The 26,452-nt window shown below is 38.0% G+C and overlaps 2 protein-coding genes across 3 annotated transcripts in view; both read right to left on the bottom strand.

Annotated features, from left to right (window-relative positions):
* The window catches only part of PTPRB (protein tyrosine phosphatase receptor type B), a 120,518-nt gene extending 109,574 nt beyond the window's left edge, over positions 1-10,944 (bottom strand). The window contains exons 1-3 of the mRNA XM_066257663.1: positions 10,825-10,944; positions 9,186-9,581; positions 1,896-2,152 (exon numbers count right to left, since the gene is read on the bottom strand). Coding sequence (XP_066113760.1) covers positions 1,896-2,152; positions 9,186-9,581; positions 10,825-10,879 — 708 coding nt within the window. The 5' untranslated portion in view covers positions 10,880-10,944. The remainder of the gene's footprint in view (positions 1-1,895; positions 2,153-9,185; positions 9,582-10,824) is intronic.
* A 1,102-nt stretch (positions 10,945-12,046) lies between these two features.
* The window catches only part of PTPRR (protein tyrosine phosphatase receptor type R), a 299,896-nt gene continuing 285,490 nt past the window's right edge, over positions 12,047-26,452 (bottom strand). For both annotated transcript variants that reach the window (XM_066257665.1, XM_066257666.1), the window contains one exon: positions 12,047-12,744. In XM_066257665.1, the coding sequence (XP_066113762.1) occupies positions 12,651-12,744 (94 nt within the window). In that variant the 3' untranslated portion in view covers positions 12,047-12,650. The remainder of the gene's footprint in view (positions 12,745-26,452) is intronic.

Consider the following 26,452-nt stretch of genomic DNA (forward strand, 5'->3'; position numbering starts at 1 on the left):
AGTAGGTGGTGAGTCTCACTGACCTCAGTGGTTGAAAGTGCTCAGGATTTGGAGGTTGAGGGAGAGCACAGTGTCAGTTCATGATGGCATTTGTAAGTACCCACTCTCCTTCTTCCATTTCCTGTCTTCCTTCCCCACTTTACCAGCCCAGACAGATTGGAGACCATAATGCTCAAACTAGGAGAGGCGGGTAAACACCTGGGTGGGAAGTGAGAGAATTTGGATATGCTCCCTTTTCCTGCTTCAAGTTAAAACTGATAATAGATGATGAGAGAGATGTATTTGAATTGAACAGAGTTTGGGTTATTTCCTGAAATGGATATTTTGTTAGTGGATTGAGAGTGAGTTTTGAATTTTAAAGTACAAATATTGATCGACCTACAACCTATGCAACTTACGATCATTCAACTTTACGACCACAATTGCTAGCCACGATTTCTCTGCGTCTGGCAGCACAAGCGTTGCCCAGCTGGGTGTACAACAGTGAGGACCAGCTTCCGGCAGCACTACCATCTCCGCGTGCACCATTTCAACTGTTATCCCAGATTCAGTACAGCAATTTGTGTTTTGTGTCTTAGATATTTTTCATCAAACCCCTCCCAAGATGTCTACCAAGAGGAAATTGTCTTTGCAAATATTAAACCAGTTGTACTGGTAATGCAGTGTTTTACTTAAACTTGATGAATGTAAAAATAAGAAACAAAATGGTGTAGAGATGATACAAATGGCATAAATTGAACAAAGAAAATTATGATATGTAACAATAATGAAAGAAAATTATGATAAAATATGACTTAAAGATTTTTATAACATCATTTCACAGTCCTGTACATATAGCCTACTCAACTTAAGACCAAATTGTGTTATGACCGGTCTGTCGGAACCAATCATGGTCATAAGTGGAGCACTAGCTATAATGTAAAAAGTGTTCAGAAAAGTCATGAGGACTTCCTACCTTCTACTTAGAAGCCAAGGAAGAGCTAGGTCACAGGGAAGATGTATAGCAAAGGAAAGTGGACATAAATAGGAAGCCCCGAGAATTGTTCAAAGGACTGGCTATATTTGGCTGTATTTGTTTTGTGATCAATAATGAAGTATCAGCTCGCTACCTGGGAACCATACTCAGTATTAAATTCTGCACAAAGCAAAAGAAATCAGAGCACTAAAATGAATAAATTATAGGCAGAGTGTGGGGCTTTTATTTTCTTTAAATTATTTGGGTTGCTTATTAGAAAACAACTAGGCACTGTCAATGGAACATTAGCTTGTTTGATTTGCTTTAATTACACTGTTATTGCCTAAAGTGATGGTCTAAAACCCCAAGTGGAAAACAAAACGTAAAGGATGAATGCTTGTAACAGAAGCACTGTGCCAGCAGTCTCTGCGACTGTGTCATCGCTGACCCTTAGTCACTGACTGAGCTGTCCTCCTATAGAGGCTGATGTGGAATTGGTATAAGATTTAGCTCACATTGACCACATTCACAAATGAATAATAGTGTTTCCTAAACCGTCCATTGCTTTATGGCTCCTTCTCTTCCCTTCTGAGCATACAAGGTTGTGACTTAAATGCAGGGGGACCTACAAGGCACTGATTTCAATTTCTATTTCCTGGCTTTAGGTTACGCATCAGACTAGAAACCCTGACTTTGGTTCAGAAACACGACCAACCTACCGGAGTGCAGTTCTGACACGGCAGCCTAATTATGTTCATGTTAAAAAGATAAAGAATTTTTCGTTTTGTTGTAAAGATTTTCTCCTGACACAAAATGCATTTACGTACAATTAGCACCTAGGACACGGCATGCCGATCACCCGATCACCCGCCTGCATAGCGGCATTCCCAGCAAAGCTAGTCTTTTCAAGCGATGGACTCCACACCCCTTGTCCTCTTACCTCCTCAGTGGTGCTGGGGAAGGGCCCGGTCGTCCAGGGAAGCCACGATGTCTCTGTGCTGCTAGTCATCTGCAGACTGGGGTACGGCCTCTGGCTGCTGCTTTGGCTGCAGTTCTCGGGAGCACTTCTGATGAAGGCCTCCGTGGCATTGCTGGTGAGGCGCTCCGGGCTAGATGGAACGGCATTAAGGGCAGTAGGGGTTTGGGGTGGAGCCGTGTTCCTAACGCTCCTTACTGAAACTTCTGCTCCCAGGCCAGCTGAAGTGAATAAAGGACAGTTGCTAAAATTACCCTCGTGTTTTATGGACTCTTCACCTGAAAGTGCTTTTACTTAGAAAAAGAAGACCTCTCTAACGATGGACATGTGGATATGCTCTAGTTATATAAAAACTCACAGATACATCCAGTGTCACAAAGCTCATTTGCCCTGTTCAGTTCACCCATCCTTTATCCGTCCATCAAAAACATCCCAGCTCTGTGTGGAAGACAGACTTAAATTTCCTCCACGAACATATAGGTTTCACTGACTTGGTTTCATGAATCTCTAAAAACTTCATGAAAAATTCTGAATATATATGTACATATGTACTTTTTGTCTATGGGGAACTTTCGCAATTTCTCAAAGGAGTCATTTAAACAAAATACGAGAGTGAGAATCACTGTTAATGACTTGCCTAACTTTGCTTTGAAGAGTAATGGTTTCTTAGAAAATAATGACATTTCTTTAACTATAGTGCAAATTGTTTCTAATCTTAATTGTGTAAGTACCAAATCATGAGACAGTTCTATTTTCTAAGTTACTTGCCTTTGGGAGAACAGTTAATTTAAAACTGAGGAGCTGGTAGAATTAATTTACAGCTTGGCTTTGCAAAACTGAATTGCCCATACTTGAACATTGGTTTCTGGATTAAGTCTAACCTACCCATAATTTGAAAATGTGCTTCCATCTCACAGGGATCTTGCTAACATGCAAATTCTGATTCAATAGAGATGGTCAGTTTTAGCTTTTCCAACAAGCTCTCAGCACCTGATACTGGTGCTGAGGTTGATGGTCTTTGGACCACTCTGTAGCAGAACTCCTGAGAGTGGGTGTATAATGTGAAGCATTGGAAAAGTCTGTAAATTATGGGCTGACATGGTATGTTAAAATGCTTCCATCAGCTCCATCGTGAATCACAGATTTCTGAGATATAAAAATCCACAAAATTTTGCCCAGTTAGATCATCATAATTTGAAGAATTTTGGTTGAAAGACAGGCAGTAGAAAGATGATCTTCACTACTTTTTTACTGGTTCCTTCAAGCAACTATTTATTAAGCAACTACTATGTGTTAAGTGGCCGTCTCCTGAAGATGCTATTAATCATGCATTTCCCCTGTTCTGGTCCACCTTACTGACCCCTCTTTTAAACTTCATTCATTTCAATTCTAATTTAAGCTAATGTATTTCATATGATTATATATATATATATAAAGAAGAGGGGGATAAGGTATAAAAAAAGAATGAAAGTAGAAGTGGTTAATATCATAAAAGTAGAAAGTAGAAAAATTAATATCATAAAATAATCATGGCTGTTAAACTTTCTTTCTTTGAGAAGTGGAAGGTTGTGTAAATTAACCTGTATGATGGGTTTGGTAGATTTAGCAAATAAAAACACATGTTTTTTTGTTTGTGTGTTTGTTTTGCTTTGTTTTTGAATGAGAGGTGGGGAGATAGACAGACTCCTGCATGCACTCTGACCAGGATCCACCTGGCAACACCCGTCTGGGACCAATGTTTTCCCCTCTGGGGCCAGGCTCACAACTGAGCTATTTTTAGCACCTGAGGTGGAAACTCCTGGAGCCATCTTCAGTGCCTGGGGCCAATGTGCTTGAATCAATTGGGCCATGGCTCTGGGAAAGGAAGAGAGAGAGAAGGTGGAGGGGGAAGGGTAGGGAAGTGCATGGTCACTTCTCCTGTGTGCCCTGACTGGGGATAGAAACACTCATGCTTTTTTTTAAATCATGTGTTAAATTGTTAAATTAGAGTCTTAAACAACCAACAATTCAGTATATTTAATATATCTCAAATACATATTACAAAGGTTATATTATATATATTGTATATTAGAAATATACTTATACTAAAAATGATTTGCCATTTATCTGAAATTTAAATATAACTGGGTGTTGTGTGGTTATGTCAACTCTACTGCACATCTACTAGATCTAGGCTTTGATAGAGTTCTGGACATTGCACTTAGTTTCTGTTTGTTTTTCTCTCTCAAAATCCCGTGCCACTCACACTGTTATTGTGCTTGGGTGAGCCACTGAACATAGACCAAGAGATTTATTTATCCCTGGCATGTTTTCTGCATGACAAATCCAACTGTAATGCCAAGAAGATCTCCAACTCCATGAAGCAGTCTTAATCCTGTAGTCTTAATTGAGTTAGGTGATTGCATGTCCTCTTAAGTAGATATTTGTCTATTGCTGGGATATAAAAAGTTCTAAATGTAGAGATTAGAATTTTGGTCATTTTGAGCTTTGTCCGATACTGATTTTCGGAGTTGATTGCCACCTATGACAATTTTAGCTTTCAGACCTTAAAAAAAAAATTTAATGATGGGGTAAGGATAAAAACAAGCTTCCAAATACCTAGCATGTAATTATGTGTCTTAGCATGTCAACCTATGCTTAATCTTCCTTGTTAAGGAGCACTTGCTAAGTACTTATCTTAAGAATTTTTCAAAAAATATTGTCAATTTACATAATTCAATGAATAAAACAGGACTTTCCCAAAGTTTAAATGATCAAAACATTCTTGAAATTTCTTCTGCAAATAACATAGCTTCTTATTACCATTGCATGTAGCTTTGGAATATCTTACAGAAAATTTTTCAGTCTTCTATAATTCTCTTTAATTAACACTTTAAATTTATTTATAAAACACCCAAAGCCAAACAAGTCCATTTTCCATTTTAGGCCACCACTTTTCTTCCAAAGAAAGAACCTACAAAATATCCAAGTTAAGTACACCTTCATTTTGTGTCTGTGTTTTTAACCTGAGTTATTTAAGAATCAGGAAAAGAAAAGCTTTAGTCTTAACATTCAGTTTCCCAATTTTGTAAAATTTAAAGCTGTGGTTCACAAACTTTGGTAGGCATCAGAATCACCTGCAGAGCTTGTTAGACTTTGAAGCTTTGCCCTCTCTCTTGAAACTGTGATTTCGTAGATTTGGTGTGGGACCCATCACCTACATTTCTAACAAATTTTGTGGTTGATTCTAACAATACATCTAAGTATATGATTTTATTCACATAAACAACGTGAGTCAAAATTGAGTTCCAATCATTCCTTATGTGGGTATAAAAAGATTATAAAGTCAATGGAAGAAAAGAAAATTTATTATTAAAATATATAAAGTAATCAAAAGTTTATCTTTCCATCTCCTGAACTCTTTGTTGAAATGTGTGCTATGAAATTATAAAAATAGTAGATCTTTGGATGTTTGGGCATCTATATATCCTTCTGAAGTTCTTTAAAAAGATAGATACAAGCCTGACCTGTGGTGACGCAGTGGATAAAGCGTCAACCTGGAAACACTGAGGTTGCCGGTTCGAAACCCTGGGCTAGCCTGGTCAAGGCGCATATGGGAGTTGATGCTTCCTGCTCCTCCCCCCTTCTCTCTCTCTCTCTCTCTCTCTCTCTCTCTCTCTCTCTCCTCTCTATAATGAATAAATAAAAAAAATCTAAAAAAAAAAAGATAGATACATTTTATAATTCATAAAAGATCAAGTTGCGTTTTCACAAGTGCAAACAAAAGTTCTTACACAATGGAACAATATGTTGAAGCTATTTTTAAAGAGCTTTCTTGTACCATTTTACCACATTGTTTTCACATTATACACAATTCCTCTTAGAACACGATTCAAGAAGAGGTGGATCATCCTGGGCCAATTGACAAAGTGTTGCATTTAAGTTGCAAATAGCTTGCTTATAAGATGATTTGCAATCACTATATCATATTAAAACCACATTTTAAATGCATTTTTTAAAAAAAATCAGTGTATATTTCAGTTTATTAATCTATGATTGGCTCAGATTAACCAATAATAGAAATGGAATGTTGTATAATAATAATAAACACAATTTGTTAGTTTCCCTCCTTTAAGTGATACTAATAATTTTCAAGCATGTTGAAAATATGATAACTTGAATAAAACTCATTTTGGAGGTAGAAAATTTTAACTACATTGGTATTTTCTATACTCTAGGAAGATGTCAAATATAATGTGCCTTTTAAAAGTGGGAAAATAATAAGAAAGAAAGATAAATAAAACAGATGACATCTTAGGAAAAGGTTTTGTATATGTATGTATATACACACATATTTATATATGAATAAATTAAATATATAAACAAGATTGGGCTAGAATAAAGATGAAATGAAAGGGAGGGAGACTATAATATAAAATAAGTATTGGAAATGGTAAAAGAATAATTAAAGTTTCAACAAATGTCTTTTACTGACTAACTTAATAAAACAATTCTCATCTTAGAGTTGAATAACTTGCCTATTTGTGCTCTAGATTATAATATTTAGTTATCAACTCTTTAGGGAAGGGCATTTGGAACTATTCATTGCAAACATCTGAATGCAGCTTAATTTTCATCATGGATTCTCTAGAAAATCAGTGAGCTTTCGTGCTATTGGTCAACAACTACCATTCTGCATTTTTTATTAATGGTAAGTTTGAGATGGAGCAGTAAAATGTGTCTGTTACCTTATCATTGTGTTAAAGCAAGTGCTATACCTAAGTACATTAAAAAAAATTTTTTTTTCGTGCCACAATTGTACAAATTTTAACTCTGGTTTTTCTAGAAGCTCATTCCCCCCAACACACATTGCTAAGGATGTTTGCTCAGTGGTTAACTGTAAATAGTTGATTTTATCCAATTTACTTTGAGGTGAAGTCCATCATTGGACATGTTTTCTATGAAGGTAAAAGCAGATAGTTTTTCCCTGGATTACCTTCTGTTTTGAATAAGTCTCCACTGAATCTATATCTAATTTTTAAAAGTTTTAATGAAAGAATATTCTGCTAAATAAAGTTTGATCAAGAGTTGGGGAGAAATCTCACTTCTTGTATATAAAAAGGAATTGTACAAATTGGTGCTATATGCTGTATATTCTCTGATAAAGTTAAATTTTCTGACTTTTATATTTTTATTTATTTTCATTGTCAGAAGTTTTATAAGTACAGAGACTATAACTCTCAAATTTTATCATAAAAAAGCCCACAGCATTTATTTGGCATATAAATAAATGCTATTTATTTTATAAAATGAATAATGACAGAACACTATTCAATAATTAACATGGTGGAAAGACTCATATAAGTATCAGAAATCAACATCTAATAATAGTATTTTCAGATACAGTATATGCTGATATGCTGATCCAAATGGAATTTTGGAGCAAATTTATCTATGGAACTTACTTATTTATTTATTTATTTATTTATTTATTTATTTATTTATTGTATTTTTCCAAAATGAGAGGCAGTGGGGGTGAAGTGGGGGTGGAGGGACAGACAGATAGACTCTCCCATGTGCCCTACTGGGATCCACCTGGCAAGCCCACTAGAGGGTGATGCTCGGCCCCTCTAGGGTGTTGTTCTGCTGCAATCTGAGTCATTTTAGTGCCTGAGATGGAGGCCATGGAGCCAGCATCAGCGCCCGGGCCAACTTTGTTCCAGTGGAGCCTTGGCTGCGGGAGGGGAAGAGAGAGACAGAGAGGAAGGAGAGGGGGAGGGTTGGAGAAGCAGATGAGCGCTTCTCCTGTGTGCCCTGGACGGGATGCGAACCCAGGACTTCCACACGCCCAGCCGACGCTCTACCGCTGAGCCAACCGGCCAGGGCCCGGAACTTTTTAAAATACATAAGGTATTATGCCTAATTCATATTTCTTGAAATACAGCCTTGGAGTTGGTAGTGGGGGAAGAAATTATGGCACTGATTCCCCCCCACCCCACCCCAGGTGATTCTTATGTAGCCAATTGGGCAAAAGTCTGTAGTCAAGCATTTGGGGAACTCTGTATAATGGAATGTACACTAGACAAGGAGTTAAGACACTTGGGTTATAATCAAACTGTTGCCACTAAATTATCTAAGACATTTCCCTTAACCTTGACAAATTTCAGTCTCCTTGATGACTATCTTAATTTCTAGATAATTTCTCGAGTGCTTTGTAAGGTCCGTTCGTACCTAATAGATATGATTCTATTAATTTTATCTTTGATAACTTTGTAAAGCTAACTTCTAATAGAGGAGTAAGTAATAAAATGATTAAGTAAAATAGAAAATTAACTTGTAGTCACAAATAAAAATATTCTAGCACAGGACTAAACTGGGTGCTGCATCAGGAACCTGTGCCCATGTATACATGTGCCTGTCATCTAGGTTCTAGCCGTCAGTGGCCAACAAATTAGAAAACTTTGTGGCTACACATTGGTTCTTACCGTTTCGTTACCCCAAAACGATATCTACCCCTAAACATTAGTGTAAAGGATTTGCACAGCATAATTTATCTTTTTACTCTCCTCAACCACCATTTGGACATTCTAATGGTTTCTTATAATCAGAGAACAGAAGGGTCTACATCTGCAAAATTTTAATTCCCTGAACATTGACTTTAATTACTACATACATTATGGTCAGGTGCGTCTTATGTAGTGAAAAATACGGTACATATGTATGCTGTGTTTATGCCTAGCTCTCTATTTTTATACTTTACAGTGCTTAACTAAAGTGCTCAGTGTCTGGCACAGATGAAAAACTCAGGAAATGTTTGGTGAATTAATAAAAGAAACAAGAAAAGAAGAAAGAGTGAGAGGTAAACAAAAAGAGAAAAGTTGAGCTTATCTTAATAAGGATAATGAAATTTTCCAGGTTGGTGGGTACCACATACTCCATTTCCATGAACTTATAAATCTTCCGTAAAAATTGTGTTGGGGCATGTGGACTTTTTTTTTTTTTTTTTAATTATTGATTGATTTCAGAGAGAAAAAGGGAGAGAGAGAAAAAAAGAGGGAGAGAGGGAAACTGATTTATTGTTCCACTTATTTATGCATTCACTGGATGATTCTTATATGTGCCCTGACCAGGGATCAAACCTGCAACCTTGGTGCTTTGGGATGATGCTCTAACCAACTGAGCAACCCGGCCAGGGCTAGATTTCCTTTGAATGTGAAAAAAAGAGGACATTTAGCAGAAGAACTGTCAGAGTTGATTCTGAAAGGAATAGCTCACCTTTTTTTAAGCAGAGGCTTTCATTGACTGGTTTTCCCTCCTTGTTGACATCTATTTTCATCCAGCTATGGAGGTATTTCCTGCCCTTCTTGACCACTGCTTTGTCACCTTCTTTCTTGAGAAAGATAGAGGCATTTTCCACCTCAAGGAACCCTTCCTTCTCATAGCAAGTCCATCGGGGTGCCTGGGAGCAGTGGACAAAGATGGCTGATCGGGAAGGGCCACCAGAGGAATTGGAGATGCCCAGGCACAGTGCAGATTTTACATGAAGAAGCTTTCCATCCTCAGTCCACATCCACTGCTGCTTCTGGTTGGTCCCACTGCACACGCCCAGGGACACTATCTTATTTTCAGAAAGGCACTTGTGTTTCTGTATGTGGACAATCTGAAACCCCTCTGAAAGATGAAAAGCTCACCTAGTACCGTGTAACAAATTGCAAAGCCCATCAGAAAACAAAACCACCCACCCCAACTCAGCCAAGGAAAAATACCAGGTTTCTCCTCTTTTGCTATTGTTATCATCTCAAGGGAATATTCCCAGATTCAACACATGGAACTTAAAATCCCCAGGCTGACAATGTCAAAATGTCAAAATGTCATACTTAGGCCCCTTTCTTTATTACTTTTACATGGCTTAGGGCAGAAAACACGCCCCCATAGAAATAATGGCAGGAAACTTGGAAAAGAAACAAAAGCATCCAAAGACTGGTGTGATGTTTCAATCCAATCTTTTAAATATGCTGAAGTTAGGAGACACTCATTTCCCTGTTCAACCATTTGATTTCCATCTCACCTCCACCACCAACTTTAAAAGGCAACCCTTTCTGCAATCCTGTTATCACTGCAATAAATATTTGTATGTAAATTAACAGCTTAAGTAAAAATTGAATCCATTTACCCAGAATAACACAAATTTTCCCACCCTTCTAAACACACCTCCCTAGCTAAGAGTAACCAAGGAAAGTATTGATTGCTACAAACTAAATTTCTCATAGTCCTAGAGAGAAGCATTTATCCATTTTGTGACAGTATCCACAATTTTCCCTCAAATACCAACAGATAAAAATATCAGCATTTCTTAATGTAAAAAAATTACCCAATTGTTAAACACCAGTCTTAAAAAGTGAAGTATTCAGGCTCAGAACATGATTTCACCTAATTTGCCCAGCTCTCCCATGAAAACATTCAGAACTTCCTGCCCACTAACAACTTCCAAACAAAGCACACCACAGTTCTTTATCCCCTTTAATTACATTTCTTGTGTTTTCTTTCTTTAACTCTCACACACACACAAAACACAAAATCATAACCTAATTGGAAAAAAAAAGAACCCATGGAGAATGCCCCAGACTGTTAGATAATAATAACTATTTCTTCCTCTCTGCCGTAAAGATGCCATTTCAGGAGTTGCCCAAGGCATTTGCAGGACGTGAGGAGGCCATTCTTTTTCTTTTGGAGAGAAGTTTCAACAGTGTGAACAGAGCTGGCTCCTTTGATTCCTCATCGTTTTTGGCTTTGGCTAAACTGCCATGGAGACCCGGCTCCATTTCCGCCTCATTTCAGGCATTTTTCAAAGGACAGAATCTCCTCCACCAGCTACTAGAGAAAGGTGTCAGGACACTGAGGCAGGTCCACTCACCTGAGCTCCTGAAGACCAAGCAGGTAAGAATCGCCATGTACATTTCAGCCTCCATTTTCCACTTAACAACTGTTCATGCTTCTCTTGGGGGAAAATTTTTTCCCAGATAAGAGAGGCAAAGATTAGGGAAGGAAATGTGCCTTCATGGGGTGGGGGGGTAGTCAGTGACAGCACTTCCTCCTATTGAATTGTTTGGGGAAGTTTTACACCAGTGTCCTTTTGTCTGTTTCCTTAGAAAGAAGGGATTATGATTACCTCTCTTTTATTATGTAGAAAAAACTCCAGCCACCAGGAGTGGAATTAAACTCCCGTTTTCTCCCACCATCCATCCTTTTGGCACTTCTTAACCTCAAGAGGGAAGATAGGAATTGTAATCTTAGATAATTGAATGCTCCTACAACATTACATCTCTTTAGATGATGTGATTCTGCTGGATAAACACAAACCGTGTAATTTATGAGGGTCTGGGACAAGTGATATAAAGACATAAACATGTACTGTTCCTATAATGATATGCCGGGAGTCTATCGAGGAAAACCACATAATGATGGCACTACGAGATTATTATCTCTCCAGTGATGACAATCTGTATTACATTTGAGATAGTCATCTCCACTGGGGAGAGGCAGAGACTAAAATGAAACCCATCACATCATCTACTTTAGCCTTGTCCCAGAAGATAATAGTCTCTCTCCCAATAGGAAAAAAACAGTACCTGCTTTACTCAGTATTTAGTACTAAGAGTAGTTTATTGGCAGTATGAAACAAAGTCAACATAGCTGCATTAAAAATTCATATTTGAGCAGAACATCTGGTGTTTGCTGAGTGTAGTTTTTGTTTTAACTTTATTTGTCTCTTGAGAATTAAAACCTTTCAGAAGTGTAAGGATCTCCAAAAAAGCATCCTTTAAAGAACCTCTGGAAATGTGACAGGTTACATCATTGTGAAAAACAATTGCCTTCTATTGGGCAAGAGATTCCAGGTAGAACAGCATACTCAGAAACTCCTTCTTAATAAAAGAGAGATAAGTATTTAACATTCTTGATGTGTCAAAGTTGCTGCAAATTTGTTTTCCCTTTTTACAGTAAAACGACTCACAATGTAGAAGTACAGGGAGTAGAGTGCTGGAGCAGAATCCACCTCTATGTCCAATAGTAAAGAATAAATACATATATACCCAATGACAATCATTGTGCTCTGTAATTGATGGAGAGGAGGTACTGATAAATACACATTTAATAGGTAATATTATCAAGATACATTTCCATATAAAATAGTCACTGCTTTTGATTTCTTTTCCCCAAAACAAGAACTTATTTGTTAAAAATCTTTTATTAATCACTTGTAACTTTAGCAGCAAGATTCTGGTAACTGAGAAAGATAATAGCACTTAAAAAGGAATAGTTTAACAGCTGACAGTCCATTCACAAGACAGATTTTGCAAACATTAAAGCATCTAAACACACAATAATAATTTCTTCAGCAGCTCTTCTGGTCATCATCTGATGACATACATCACTGAGTGTTTCATACATATGTTCTGTGTGGCAGATAATCAACACAGACAACCCCAAAACCTCAGCTGTGCGAGAAGTCTCATACCTCCAGCATTACAGGGCCTTCAGAATAACTCGAGATGCTTACAGATGCATTCATATACACAAGGGCTGGCAATCCTTCATATGTTGCCATCTTCCACAATCCATGCCACAGCTTGATTTCAGGGCTTCTTGTTCCTTTAATTGAGGAAGTTCCTTCTAGAAGCCTCAAGTGGGTAATTGATTAATCACCCTTAGAGATGGATGGACTGGTAAACCTTCAGAGAATCACTGGACAGTTTCTGCTGAAAGTCTGTTCTCGTACAGGCACAGAGCATGATGCACAAATTCATACTGCTCGCTGGTCTGGACCATCCCGCCCCTGCAAGGAGGAGATAACACAGTAACTTCTTACTGCTGACATCCTGCAATCTCAGGGAACACAGAGAACACATCCAGGCAATGGTGTTATGTCAACCGACAGGTGACCTGGTGCTTCTTTCATTATCCCTTTTACTTGTGTCCAAATAACCCAACTGGTGACTTAATATGCTAATGTATATAAAGGGATTAACAGGGTGTGGTACACATTAGGCACTTCATTAATTTTACTTACATCCCATTACCGGGGAGGCAGTAGCCTATTGGTTAGGAATCTGCCAGGCTGTTCGAGTTCAAATCTTCCTTCTGCCAATTCTTAGTAGTGTGATCATAGACAAGTTCCTTAAAACCCTCTGTGTCTCAGCTTCCTTCTCTTTTAAAGTGGGAGTAATTACGGCACCTATTTTGTAGGATTCTTATGAGAGTTCAGTGAATTAAATAAATATCTGGAGTGTTTGTATTACTTTTCAGGTGCCTTATTATTTATCCTCTGTTAAAACGGTTTATGCACTTGGATTAAAATTGATCAAAGTCAGTTTACCAAACAAAACTCAACTGTGAAATGTTGCTCTTTCTACAAGTAAAAGAACAACTACATTGCAATAGTCTGAGTATGTTATATGGAAACAACTTCAGCCCCTGGGTGGGGTATGCTGGGTGTCTAAATACAATTGTGGGTGGGCCCTTAATCAAGTTGGAAAAAGGGGATTGGCTCTTGCTTTTTCCCTTTTGTTATCATTATATCATCATTAGTTTCTCAGTACACCTATTGTTATTGAATTAGTAGAAGGTAGCAGCCTTCATGAGGAAAAAATGATATTTCTCATTAGATTTTTATATATAAAACAGCTATCTCACATTTTGCTCTGTGAAATAAGGGTTCTTGTACTTAGCAAAACTACCAGAAAGTAATATAAAATGCTAATTATTTTTCCTGTTAACTGAACAACAACATCATTATAAAATCCTATAAAGTCTCCCTAACTCTGCAATAATATAACTAATTTTGAAACTATGTTTTAGCCAGTTCTTCCTACTGGCTGTTACCATTCTAAATAATTATTTTTAGATCACATAAGCATTTCAACTTAAAAACACAATATGCTGCCTTACTGTAACATGATTTTTGGTTAATTGTAATAACTAAAACTGGGCTTGTATCTATGTTTATTTGTCAACCTCTATAAATACAAGCTTACAAGATTTTCAAATAGTGAAATTCCACCCTTCTAAACTAAACAGATTGACATAATCCCAAAATGATATATTTGGTAACAGATAAAGAAGTAAATATACCTCTTTATCAGTCTTTTCCCCCAGAATTGTATATTGTATTTTTTGCTCCATAAGACTCACCTGGGCCCTGGCCGGTTGGCTCAGTGGTAGAGCGTTGGCCTGGCGTGCAGAAGTCCCAGGTTCGATTCCTGGCCAGGGCACACAGGAGAAGCACCCATCTGCTTCTCCACCCCTCCCCCTCTCCTTCCTCTCTGTCTCTTCCCTTCCCCTCCCGCAGCGAGGCTCCATTGAAGCAAAGATGGCCGGGGCGCTGGGGATAGCTTCTTGGCCTCTGCCCCAGGCGCTAGAGTGGCTCTGGTCGCAACAGAGCGACGCCCCGGAGGGGCAGAGCATCGCCTCCTGGTGGGCAGAGCGTCACCCCCTGGTGGGCGTGCCAGGTGGATCCCGCTTGGGCGCATGCGGGAGTCTGTCTGACTGTCTCTCCCCGTTTCCAGATTCAGAAAAAAAAAAAAAAAAAAGACTCACCTGACTATAAGATACACCTAGGGTTTTAAGGGGGAAAATTAAAAAAAAAAAAAAAAAATCTGAACCAAATAGTGTGTTTAAATATTTAATAAAATACCGTATTTTTCACTCCATAAGACACATGGGCATTTTTTCTTCCACTTTTGGGGGAAAAAAAGTGCGTCTTATGGAGCGAAAAATATGGTATTTTGTTGATTGAAGGCAACTTTCTGGCCAAATGTTCCTTAGTTATAAGTTGACAACACAAATGGCCGGCTGAGGCTGTGGTCACTCTTCCTCTTAGCTAGATGACGACTCTGGGCACAACTAATAACAGAGCAGGTGTCCAGAAGATGCTGGCCTTGACTGAAGCTTGAGCGGTGCGGCCACAGTAAATATTAGGGCAGCTCCAAGGCGCTAAGGGCGCCCCCCTTCCTCTGGCACTCACACCTCACACAGCTCATGGCACCATTAGTCCTTTCCTTTGGGCTGCCGGCAGGGGTCTCCAAACTTTTTACACAGGGGGCCAGTTCACTGTCCCTCAGACCATTGGAGGGCTGCCAAATACAGTGCTCCTCTCACTGACCACCAATGAAAGAGGTGCCCCTTCCAGAAGTGCAGTGGGGGCTGGATAAACGGCCTCAGGGGGCTGCATTGCGGCCCACAGGCTGTAGTTTGGGGACGCCTGACTGCTTTGTGTGTTCTGTCTCATGCTTCTGGTCTGCGAACTTCCTCTCTCTATTTACCTCTTTTGAGGCAAGATTTTCCTCTTCTTGTCTGTTCTGGGGATCACTGGTATTGACGAGTATAATAGGGGATTGGGCAAAGACACAGTCTAGGTTTTCATAACTATTCTGAATGGGTCAGCAGTACATTCTAACATTTGGAGTATATTTTCTGCGACATTCTGGTAACTGAGTCAAGGCTGTCTCTCCCTTTTCCAGCTTCAGAAAAATAAATTTAAAAAAAGGGGAGTGAAGGTGGGGAAAAAGGGGAATGAACTTATTAGTTGTGGGATAGCAAGATTTTCGTGGGTCTGACGGCTTAAGAAAGGTATATGGAAAAGTTACATCACTTCCCACTTAACTGGGAAAATTAAAAATGAAAGAATTAACATCAAAGGGTTCCTCAGAGATCACTCATTTCCATCGCTGACATAAGGTAGCTTTTCCAGAGAGGAGCAGTCTACCTGGCAGACGGTCAGTCAGTTTCTGCTGGAATCCTCCTGGGGTGAGGGGCCTTCAGAGGCTGCTCCTCCCCAAGTTGGCAGGAAAGCTTTTGAAGACATCAAAATGAAGCTGTCCCTCTCCAACTTTGACCCCATTGGCTAAACTAAAATAACCCAAAAATGTCGTAAGGCTCCTCTTATAGTCACACAATAGCTCTAGATGCTAGAAAACAACCATCAAAGTTCCATAATCTTTTCTTCTCTAGACTAAACATCCTGTGGTACTTAATATTTCTATCCAGACTGGTTTCCCTGTCACTCACCAGTCTAGTCTCCCTCTTCTATAGGCCATTTTATCAACTGTCCTTCTTAGAGTGTTGTGTCTACTCCTGATGAAATCTAGTCAGTGGGAATATTTTCTCCCTTGAGCTGTACATTACTGACCAATTAAATTGTCATTTGCAGGTGCATTGGGTGGTAAGATTCCATGGTGCCTACCGGGTGCTTGGCACTCAGCAGGCATTTTGAAATATTGAGTGAAGGGTTAAGTTAATGAAAAAGTCTGCAGGATTTTTTAAATGTGAAAATTACAGCTCTCTCCTATCCTGAATATATGTTATTGAATTTCTGAAACTAAATACAGAACTTTCTTTTTATTCCTATTAAGTTCAACATGTTGGTTTTAGCACAATGTTCTCATTTACTGATGTCACTACTTTTCACCCCTAGCTTGGTGTCTTTCAGATATTTAACACGCATGCCTTAAACATCTTCTCAGTTGTCATTTATAAAGATGTAGGTTAGCCAGGTCATGCCCTTTTTAGGTCACATGACAACAGATAAACTTCAGGCTGAAAGAGGACAAAGGGATCATCATACATTCACTGGAGGCTGATTCAAATTCAAGAACTCACCACTGTCATCTTTGAAAATATTTAATAACTGCCTAATTGCATTAAATGGTATAGAAAATACTCTGTTGACCTTTGTAAACTTAAAATCTAAGATTACCCAGTAGATTTTACTCCATTATGGGATAAGTGCATTCTTTTTATAGGGTGACCATAGTAAAAAAAAAAAAAAAAAAAAAAAAAAAAATCCAAGAAGCTAATACAGTGCCTGTATACAGAATACATGTATGGACTAAATGAATAGCGTTAGATGAATTATGAAACTCTCAGGAGAACCCTCTAATAATTCACCTTCCAGGCAAGTTCTGACTTAGCCTATGGGTATCTTTCAATTACTTGAAAGGCTCCATAGACTTGCTGAAGTCTGGATCTATATCACTGACTTAAAATTCTTAACAAAACTGGCCCTCAAAGGCATAATGCAAAGATACTTTTTTTTTAAATTATTATTAACTTTGAAAGCCAACAGCTTTTTAAAGATCAGCCACTAAAGTAATCCTTGACCTCTAATAGATCATTGTTCAAACTTAACCAAGGCTAACATTTTAAGAGATTCCCACATGAATCACTACGATGATGCTTCGGCGGAGAAGGCTGATGGGGCCCAAAATAGCTGCATCATCCTCATTCAAGGCAGTGTAACCGACACACTGCCCACTGCCATTACTCAATGCACTGTGGTAAGGACCGTCCCTCCTTGGAGATTTGTCTTTAGATACAAATCTGTTTCCCCCGGATAACACATTAAGGAACCACACCTACTGCCCAGTAGGGATTAGTTAATAAAAAGAGTAAGGTCATGTAAAATCAGGGCAAGGGAACCTAGTTAGCTATGAACATAGTCATGGGTTCGAACAGGTTTAGAATGCCAAGGTGCCAGGTTCGTTACCAGTAGAAACCAAAGTATGTTAAGAGGGAAGAGACATTACACACTGTTGTCAAGACAAATCCTGCCTCCATCACATATGAGCTGTTTTACCTTATTATGTAATCTCTGCAGTGCTCAGTTTTTCTTGTCTTCAAAATGATGAGGTAATAAAATAACAGTGTCTACCTCATAGTACTGTTACGAGAAATCGTTGGGACAATCCATTTAACATATTTTAGCACACAGCCGAGCCCAGAGAGACACTGTATTGTTAGCTACTTTTACTGTTACTTTTACTCTTTGGTGCTATCTGGTCAAACACAACTGGTTGGAAGGTCTGGGATGTGGCCTCTGAAGGCCTTGGAGGGTGAAGAACACACTTGGTAGAGGGCGTGACATTGTCTAAGTTGGGCAAGCCTGGATGGAAAAATACAAGTATGTTTCTAAAGATGAACCAGCCCGGAAGTCTGCTGTGGTGGAGGCAGGTGATTTTGGGGGAAGAGGTGGGTTTGGAGTCTGACTGGTTCAGGTCTGCATCTTTGCTTTTGAACCTACTAGCTTTATGATTTTGAACAAATCATTTCCTGCTTCCCTGCTGGGGCATCTTCATTTATGAAATGACAATGATAAAGCTCATCAGATTGTGAGGATTAAATGTCAGAGCACAGCAACGTCTAGCTGAAGGCTATCACAGAAACAGCAGGAAAGTGGAGTTGTGCAGTGGTGCCTCAGGGCCGTGGCTGGGGGGGGGGGAGGCAAGATGGCTGGGTCTGTAGGTCTAGCTCCTCATCCCAGCTTTGACCAGGGCAGTTCTGCTTTTTTTGTGTGTGGTTTTCCATATTGGTGTTTTGAAGATTTTCATCTTCCCATTGCTCATAAAAAATGTTTGCAATCCATTGGCTTGGCAAGCAGTATTTACCTAGTAAGTTTTCAAGTTTGGTAAGGTTTAAATGAGATGACCCATAAAACACTATGCACAGTGGTTGTCAATCAGAGAGTATAAAATCAATGCTGCATATCCTTATTCTTTTGGTAAATGCTTAGCTACTCCTATGCCTAGGGTGATCACGCATCTGGCTTTATCTGGCACAGTTCTGGTTCACGCCTGTTGTCCTGGTGTAATTTTTAATAGGGCCACCCCTCATTCTCAGAAGTGGTTTGATTTGGATGTTCAAATGATTTGTTCACCCTAATTATGCTCCATTCCACATGAAAGACAGTCATTTCATTTATAGGAAAAGTGTTGTTGGTTAAGTGGCTCTGATGGTTTTGTGGCCACAGAGGAAAAACACTGTGTTTGGCCAGGCCAGAGAGGATTCAGACATTTTGCCCTTCCTCAAATGTCAGCTATCTCATACCACATTAGCCTCGACAAACACAAAAATCAGTGTCGTCGCCGTCTCCATGCAAGGAGGCACGTAGCTGTGTCAGCTGGGGGTAAACTCAGGTTAGGAGGGGAAATATGTGGTTTTTTCCCTTTTCTACTGGGAGAGTATTTTGAAAAAAAAAAATCCTCCAGATGCCCAGGAGAGAGATTTGGTTTTTAACATGTTAAAATTTTGACCTTTTGTGACTATTAACTCACATACAGAGAGCAATGGCTTTTCCTGCCGCACCACCCAGCATGTATCCGGTCTAATCAGTAGACAGAAGAAATTCTGCAGCGGTGACTCACTTCTGGGCTAACAATGGAACTTACACTCCTTGGCTTTTTATTATTTTCAAATCTGGAATTCCTTGGTAAAATTTGGTACTGTAAATTTAGAACAAAAAGTGTGGCTGTTAATGTGCCTCTTGGGTAAAATCTCTGACAACTTGGGCAGGAGTCAAGCAAGGCTAATGCCAGCTGTTGTAGCTCGGGGTGCCTCGGACGAAGGCTTTCCCAGTGTCTTCAGACAGGTGTCATGTCATGAGGGAGAACTTCAACATAAGTGTTTTGACTGATTCTGACCAGATATTTTGAACATAAACACTTTGGAATGGCTGTGTTCCAAAGTGTAGGACAAAAAAGCCAACACACATCAAATGGTAATTCAATAGTAATTCAATACATTAGTATATCTTGAGTTCCACTTTTCCCCCCTGAAAATTAGCCAATTTTCTTCTGAACACCCAAGTTAACACTCAATTAACTCTAACTGAGAAGAAGGAAAAAGTTGTCCTGGCAACCACTGGAGAGAGTTTGGCATAATCTGTTTTACCAGAAGACTTCTTGTGATGGTCTCAGGAACTAGGGATGTCAAGTGAATTCATACCAAACTCCAGGGCTTTAAGTATTCTTAAAATAAGTAACACAAAATGTGCAGTTCTTTATCTTTAAATGAAGTCTTTGAAATTCCCCAATTATAGAGCTCTGTGATTAGCTGGGAATGCAGAAGTTATCTGGATAAATGGAACAAAAATTATTACCAACAGGTAGAAATTGGAGATTTACAATGATTTTGAACGAGTTTTGGAAACAAGGGTTATTTTTGGGACACAGAAATACGTGTAGGAAGCTGATGGCATATATATTCCTCCTCTTAGATTATTATAGTTAAAAAAAAGACAAAATCATCAACTACAGTGATTAATGAAAACATTGAAACAATGATATGACGCACACTGGAAGCATTTTTCTATCCTGTCTGGGAAGCTGCAAGGAAGGTCTTTGGATGTCATTCCAATTCAGGGCCTCCAAGGTGAGGATGTACAGAGACAACTGCCGATCTCACCACTGACTCTTAAACAGGAGGATTAGACAGATTGTTTCCTGTTTCTGGGGAAGAAAAAAAAAAAAAAAAAGAAAAAGACCTTGGGGTCACATATTGTTTTATGTACTTCATTTCCCAAATTCTGTTTTCAAGTTCTTCCAGTGTCCAGAGGTGCCAAATAAGATTAAAAGAAATATGATGAAAAAAAACTTGCCAGAGGTCAACCTGCAATGGAACACTGTATGGTCCCTTCCTCTCTGCCTAGATTCTAACGGTCACGTATTGCTCTTTAGTCGTGCTCCTGTGACATCGATGTGCATGTGAGCATTTTCTGAGTTTCCTGGGCCATGTTATTACTAGAGATTATTATTATTATTACTTTTTAAAGGGACAGGTGCATCTCTCATACTTAATGTGAAAATGACCTTCCGTCGCTATCTCACATAGTGAAACATTGGCACGCACAAGCCTAAATGAATCTCTTGTAGCAGGAGCTAAATATGGAGAAAGCAACGGGAATTCTAATTAGGTGGTTTAGTCACAACAATTAAGTAATATTTACAATTAGAAGCTAATAAGCAGGATATGGAAAGGCTTTCTGAATAATAAAACCATGATTAGAAGGTGTCCAACTTAGTACCTGACCTTCCGTTATGGGTCCTTTACACCATAATTTTTGAAAGATGTTGATATTAATATATATATATTAATAGGAAAACATGATTAAGAAAAATATCTCTTGTTTTACTGAAAAAAGAGAATTTATTGTATTTATCAACTTCATATATTAATATGTAACTTAAACTGAAACCATCAAAGAAAAACAGTTTTCCTGGTTTACATAGCAACTAGTTCAGGGTCACTGTCAGGCAGGATTAGAATGTGAATTTCCTCTCTCTTAAACTTGTGCTTAACCCACTTAGCATTCCCACCCCAGAAAACAATAGCTTTATGGGAATCAAAAAAGAAAAAAAAATCCAGAAGTTGGCCAATTGAAATTGAGCAAAATTGGAAGTTCAGTTTAGACTGTAAAGAAATAGTCAAAATTTGTTATGTGACTGTGGATACACCATTCATTCCTTTTAGGTCTTGGATTCCTCCTGAAGAATGAAAGATTTGCATAATATTCCTAAGGTCAGATTTTTTTTTAAACCATCTCTTTCCTGGTAGGTGTTTGGCAAACGTTATGATTGTCTATTATTACCATTCTATTGTGTTTTAAAAAACAAAGATTCACAGGCTCAAAGAACACAATAGCTGAAATTTTAGAGAGTCAGTCCATTACTTCCCAATCACTGAATCCCCGGATGGAAAAGGCATCTTATTGGTGGGGGTTTATTTTCAAAAACTTCTAATTAAAATTTTAAATTTATTGTGTTAATATGGATTCAAGTGTCCCACTCAATATATTGCCCTCACCCCCCCCCCCCAACAATGTGCCCCATTACACCCTCTTTGGCCCCCTCCCCTTGACTCCCTCCTCCTTTCCCTCTGGGATCTGCTGTTCTGTTATCTGTATCTATGTGTGAGATATATATATATATAATTTCACTAATCCCTTCACTTTCTCTGGTCCCTTCCCCTCATCCCCCTTCTTTCTGACAGCTGTCCCTCTGCTCCCTGTGACCCCGCCTCTGCCTCTATTCCGTTCCTCAGTTCACTGTGTTCATTAGATTCCACATATAAGTGAAATCATATGATATTTGTCTTTCTCTGCCTGGCTTATTTCATGTAGCATAATAATCTCCAGGTCCATCCATGCCATCGCAAAAGGTAAGATTTTCTTCTTTTACATGGCCCTGTAGTATTCTATTGTGTCAATGTACCACAGCTTCTTTATTCATTCATCCACTGATAAACACTTGGGCTGTTTCCAAAACTTGGCTATTGTAAACAGTGCTGCCATAAACATGAGGGTGAATATCTTCTTTTGAATTAGTGTTTTGGGATTTTTAGGATATATTTCTTAAAGTGGGATAGCTGTGTCAAAAGGCAGTTCCATTTTTAATTTTTTTGAGGAATCTCCATACTGTTTTTCACAGTGGCTGCACCAGTCTGCATTCCCACCAGCAGTGCAGGAGAGTTCCCTTTTCTCCACATCCTCACCAGCACTTGTGCGTTGATTTGTTGATAAAAGCCATTCTGACTGGTGTGAGGTGGTATCTCATTGTAGTTTTAATTTTCATTTCTCTGATGATAAGTGACGTTGAACATTTTTTCATCTGCCTATTGGCCATCTGTATGCCCTCCTTGGAGAAGTGTTGATTCAGTTCCCTTGCCCATTTTTAAATTGAATTGTTTACTTTCCTGGTGGTGAGTTTTAGAAGTTCCTTATACATTTTGGTTATTAACCTCTTATCAGATGTATCAGCGTATATGTTCTCCCATTGTTTGGGCTGTCTTTTTATTTTGTTCATGCTTTCTTTTGCTGTGCAAAAGCTTTTTAGTTTGACAGTCCCATTTGTTTATTTTGTCCTTTATTTCACTTGCCCCTAGAGCTGTATCTGCAAAAATATTGCTATGAGAGATATCGGAAAATTTATTGCCTATATTTTCTTCCAAGATTTTTATGGTTTCATGACTTACATTTAAGTCTTTTATCCATTTTGAGTTTGTTTTTGTGAATGGTGTAAGATGGTGGTCTAGTGTAATTATTTTGCATGTACCTGTCCAGTTTTCCCAATAACATTTTTAAAAACTGTCTTTACTCCATTGTATGCTCTTGCTTCCTTTGTCAAATATCAATTGACCATAAAGGTGTGGATTTATTTCTGGGTTCTCTGTTCTGTTTCATTGATCTGTATGCCTGTTCTTATACCAATATCAAGCTGTTTGATTACTATGGCCTTGTAGTATAACTTCATATCAGGAAGTGTGATACCTCCCACATTGTTCTTCACTTTCAAGATTGCTGAGGCTATTCAGGTTCTTTTTTGGTTCCATATGAATTTTTGGAATACTTATCCTAGATCTATGAAGTATGCCATTGGTATTTTAATAGGAATTGCATTAAATGTATAGACTGCTTTGAGTAGATAAACATTTTTTTAAAAATAATTTTATTTTTTTAATGGGGTGACATCAATAAATCAGGATACATATATTCAAAGATAACAAGTCCAGGTTATCTTGTCGTTCAATTATGTTGCATACCCATCACCCAAAGTCAGATTGTCCTCTGTCACCTTCTATCTAGTTTTCTTTGTGCCCCTCCCCCTCCCCCTTTCCCTCTTCCTTTCCCCCCTGCCCCCCCGTAACCACCACACTCTTATCAATGTCTCTTAGTTTCACTTTTATGTCCCACCTACGATGGAATAATGCAGTTCCTGTTTTTTTCTGATTTACTTATTTCGCTTCATATCATGTTATCAAGATCCCACCATTTTGCTGTAAATGATCCGATGTCATCATTTCTTATGGCTGAGTAGTATTCCATAGTGTATATGTGCCACATCTTCTTTATCCAGTCATCTATTGACGGGCTTTTTGGTTGTTTCCATGTCCTGGCCACTGTGAACAATGCTGCAATGAACATGGGGCTGCATGTGTCTTTACGTATCAATGTTTCTGAGTTTTGGGGGTATATACCCAGTAGAGGGATTGCTGGGTCATAAGGTAGTTCTATTTTCAGTTTTTTGAGGAACCACCACACTTTCTTCCATAATGGTTGTACTACTTTACATTCCCACCAACAGTGGATGAGGGTTCCTTTTTCTCCACAGCCTCTCCAACATTTGCTATTATCTGTCTTGCTAATAATAGCTAATCGAACAGGTGTGAGGTGGTATCTCATTGCAGTTTTGATTTGCATTTCTCTAATAGCTAAAGAAGATGAGCATCTTTTCATATATCTGTTGGCCATTTGTATTTCTTCCTAGGAGAAGTGTCTGTTCATGTCTTCTTCCCATTTTTTTATTGGATTGTTTGTTTGTTTGTTGTTGAGTTTTATGAGTTCTTTGTATATTTTGGATATTAGGCCCTTATCTGAGCTGTTGTTTGAAAATATCATTTCCAATTTAGTTGGCTTTCTGTTTATTTTGTTATCAGTTTCTCTTGCTGAGCAAAAACTTCTTAGTCTGATGTAGTCCCATTCATCAATTTTTGCCTTCACTTCTCTATATGATAAACCATCAGCTAACATCATATTAAATGGCACTAAACTGAAGGCTTTCCCCCTTAAATCAGGAACAAGACAGGGTTGTCCACTCTCTCCACTCTTATTTAATGTGGTACTAGAGGTTCTAGCCAGAGCAATCAGACAAGACAAAGAAATAAAAGGCATCCATATTGGAAAAGAAGAAGTAAAGGTATCACTTTTTGCAGATGATATGATCCTATACATCGAAAACCCCAAAGAATCCACAAAAAGACTACTAGAAACAATAAGCCAATACAGTAAAGTTGCAGGATACAAAATTAACATACAGAAGTCAATAGCCTTTCTATATGCCAACAATGAAACAATTGAGAACGAACTCAAAAGAATAATCCCCTTCACGATTGTAGATAAACACTTTAATGATATTAATTCTTGTCTATAAACACAATATAAGCTTCCACTTGTTTATATCTTCCTGATTTCTTTTTTCAGTGTCTTACAATTTTCTAAGTACAAGTCTTTTACCTCCTTGGTTAAATTTATTCCTAAGTACTTTATTTATTTATTTTTTTGTTCCAATAATAAAGGAAATTGTTTCCCTACTTTCTCTGACAGTTTATTGTTGGTGTATAAAAATGCCACTGATTTCTGAATATTAATTTTATATCCTGCCACCTTGCTGAATTCATTTATCAGGTCTAGTAGTTTTTGACTGAGATTTTAGGGTTTTCTATGTACAGTATCATCTTATCAGCAAATAATGACAGTTTTATTTCTTCTTTTCCAATTTGGATGCGTTTTCTTTCCTCTTGTCAGATTGCTGTGACTAGGAGACTTCCAAAACTATGTTGAATAAGAGTGGTGAAAGGGGGTACCCCTGCCTTGTTCCTGATCTTAAGGGAATTGCTTTTAATTTTTGCCCATTGAGTATGATGTTGGGTGTTGGTTTGTCATATATGGCCTTTATTATGTTGAAGTATGTTCCCTGTATTCCTACTTTGCTCAGAGTTTTGATCATAAATGGGTGCTGGATTTTATCAAATGATTTTTCTGCATCTATGCATCTATTGTTAAAATCATGTCATTTTTATCTTTCATTTTTTATGTGATGAATCACATTTATTGATTACAAATATTGTACCAGCCTTGCCTCCCCAGAATAAATCCAATTTAGTCATGAGATATAATCTTTTTAATGTATTGCTGGATCTGGTTTACTAATATTTTGTTCAGAATATTAGCATCTATGTTCATCAGGGATATTGCTTATAGTTTTCTTTTTTTGTAGTGTCTTTACTTGGTTTTGGAATGAGTATAATGCTTGCCTCATAAAATAAATTTGGAAGTCTTCCCTCCTCTTGAATTTTTTGGAATAGCTTGAGTGTTTAGTAAAATTCTTCTTCCAAAGAAATCTTCTTTGAGTGTTTGGTAAAATTCACCTGCAAAGCCATCTGGTCTAGGACTTTTGTTTGCTGGCAGATTTTAAATAACTTTCTATTTCATTTGTTGTAATCTGTTTGTTTAGGTTTCTGATTCTTTCAGATTGAGTTTTGGAAGATTGTATGTTTTTAGGAGTTTATCCATTTCACCTAGGTTGTCTAATTTTTTGGCATATAGATCTTCATATGTAGTATTTTATTACAATTCTTTGTAGTTCTGTGGTGTCAATTGTTACTTCTCCAAGTTTCATTTCTAATTTTATTTATTAGAGTCCTCTCTCTTTTTTTCTTGATGAGTCTTGTTAAAAGTTTGTCAATCTTGTTAACCTTTTCAGAGAACTAGCTCTTGGTTTCATTGATCTTTTGTATTGTTTTTTTTTTTAGCCTCTTTGTCATTTATTTTCACTCTGATCTTTATTATTTCCTTCCTTCTACTTCCTCTGGGCTTTATTTGTTGTTCTTTTTCTAGTTCTTTTAGGTGCATGTTAGGTTGTTTATTTGATATTTTTCTTGCTTCTTAAGGTATGCCTGAAATGCTATGAACTTTCCTCTCAGGACTGCTTTTGCTGTGTCCCATAGATTTTTGAGTTGTTGTATGTTCATTTTCATTTGTTTTAAGGAATTTTTAAAATTTCTTCCTTGATCTCATTGTTAACCTATTTGTTATTTAATAACATGTTATTTAGCCTCCAAGTGTTTGAGTCTTTTTCAGTTTTTCTCTTGTAGTTGACTTCTAGTTTTATGCTATTTTGATCAGAGAAGATGCTTGATATGATTTCAATCTTCTTAAA

The sequence above is a fragment of the Saccopteryx bilineata genome, chromosome 2, assembly GCF_036850765.1.
Source record: "Saccopteryx bilineata isolate mSacBil1 chromosome 2, mSacBil1_pri_phased_curated, whole genome shotgun sequence".
In the NCBI taxonomy this organism is placed as follows: Eukaryota; Metazoa; Chordata; class Mammalia; order Chiroptera; family Emballonuridae; genus Saccopteryx; species Saccopteryx bilineata.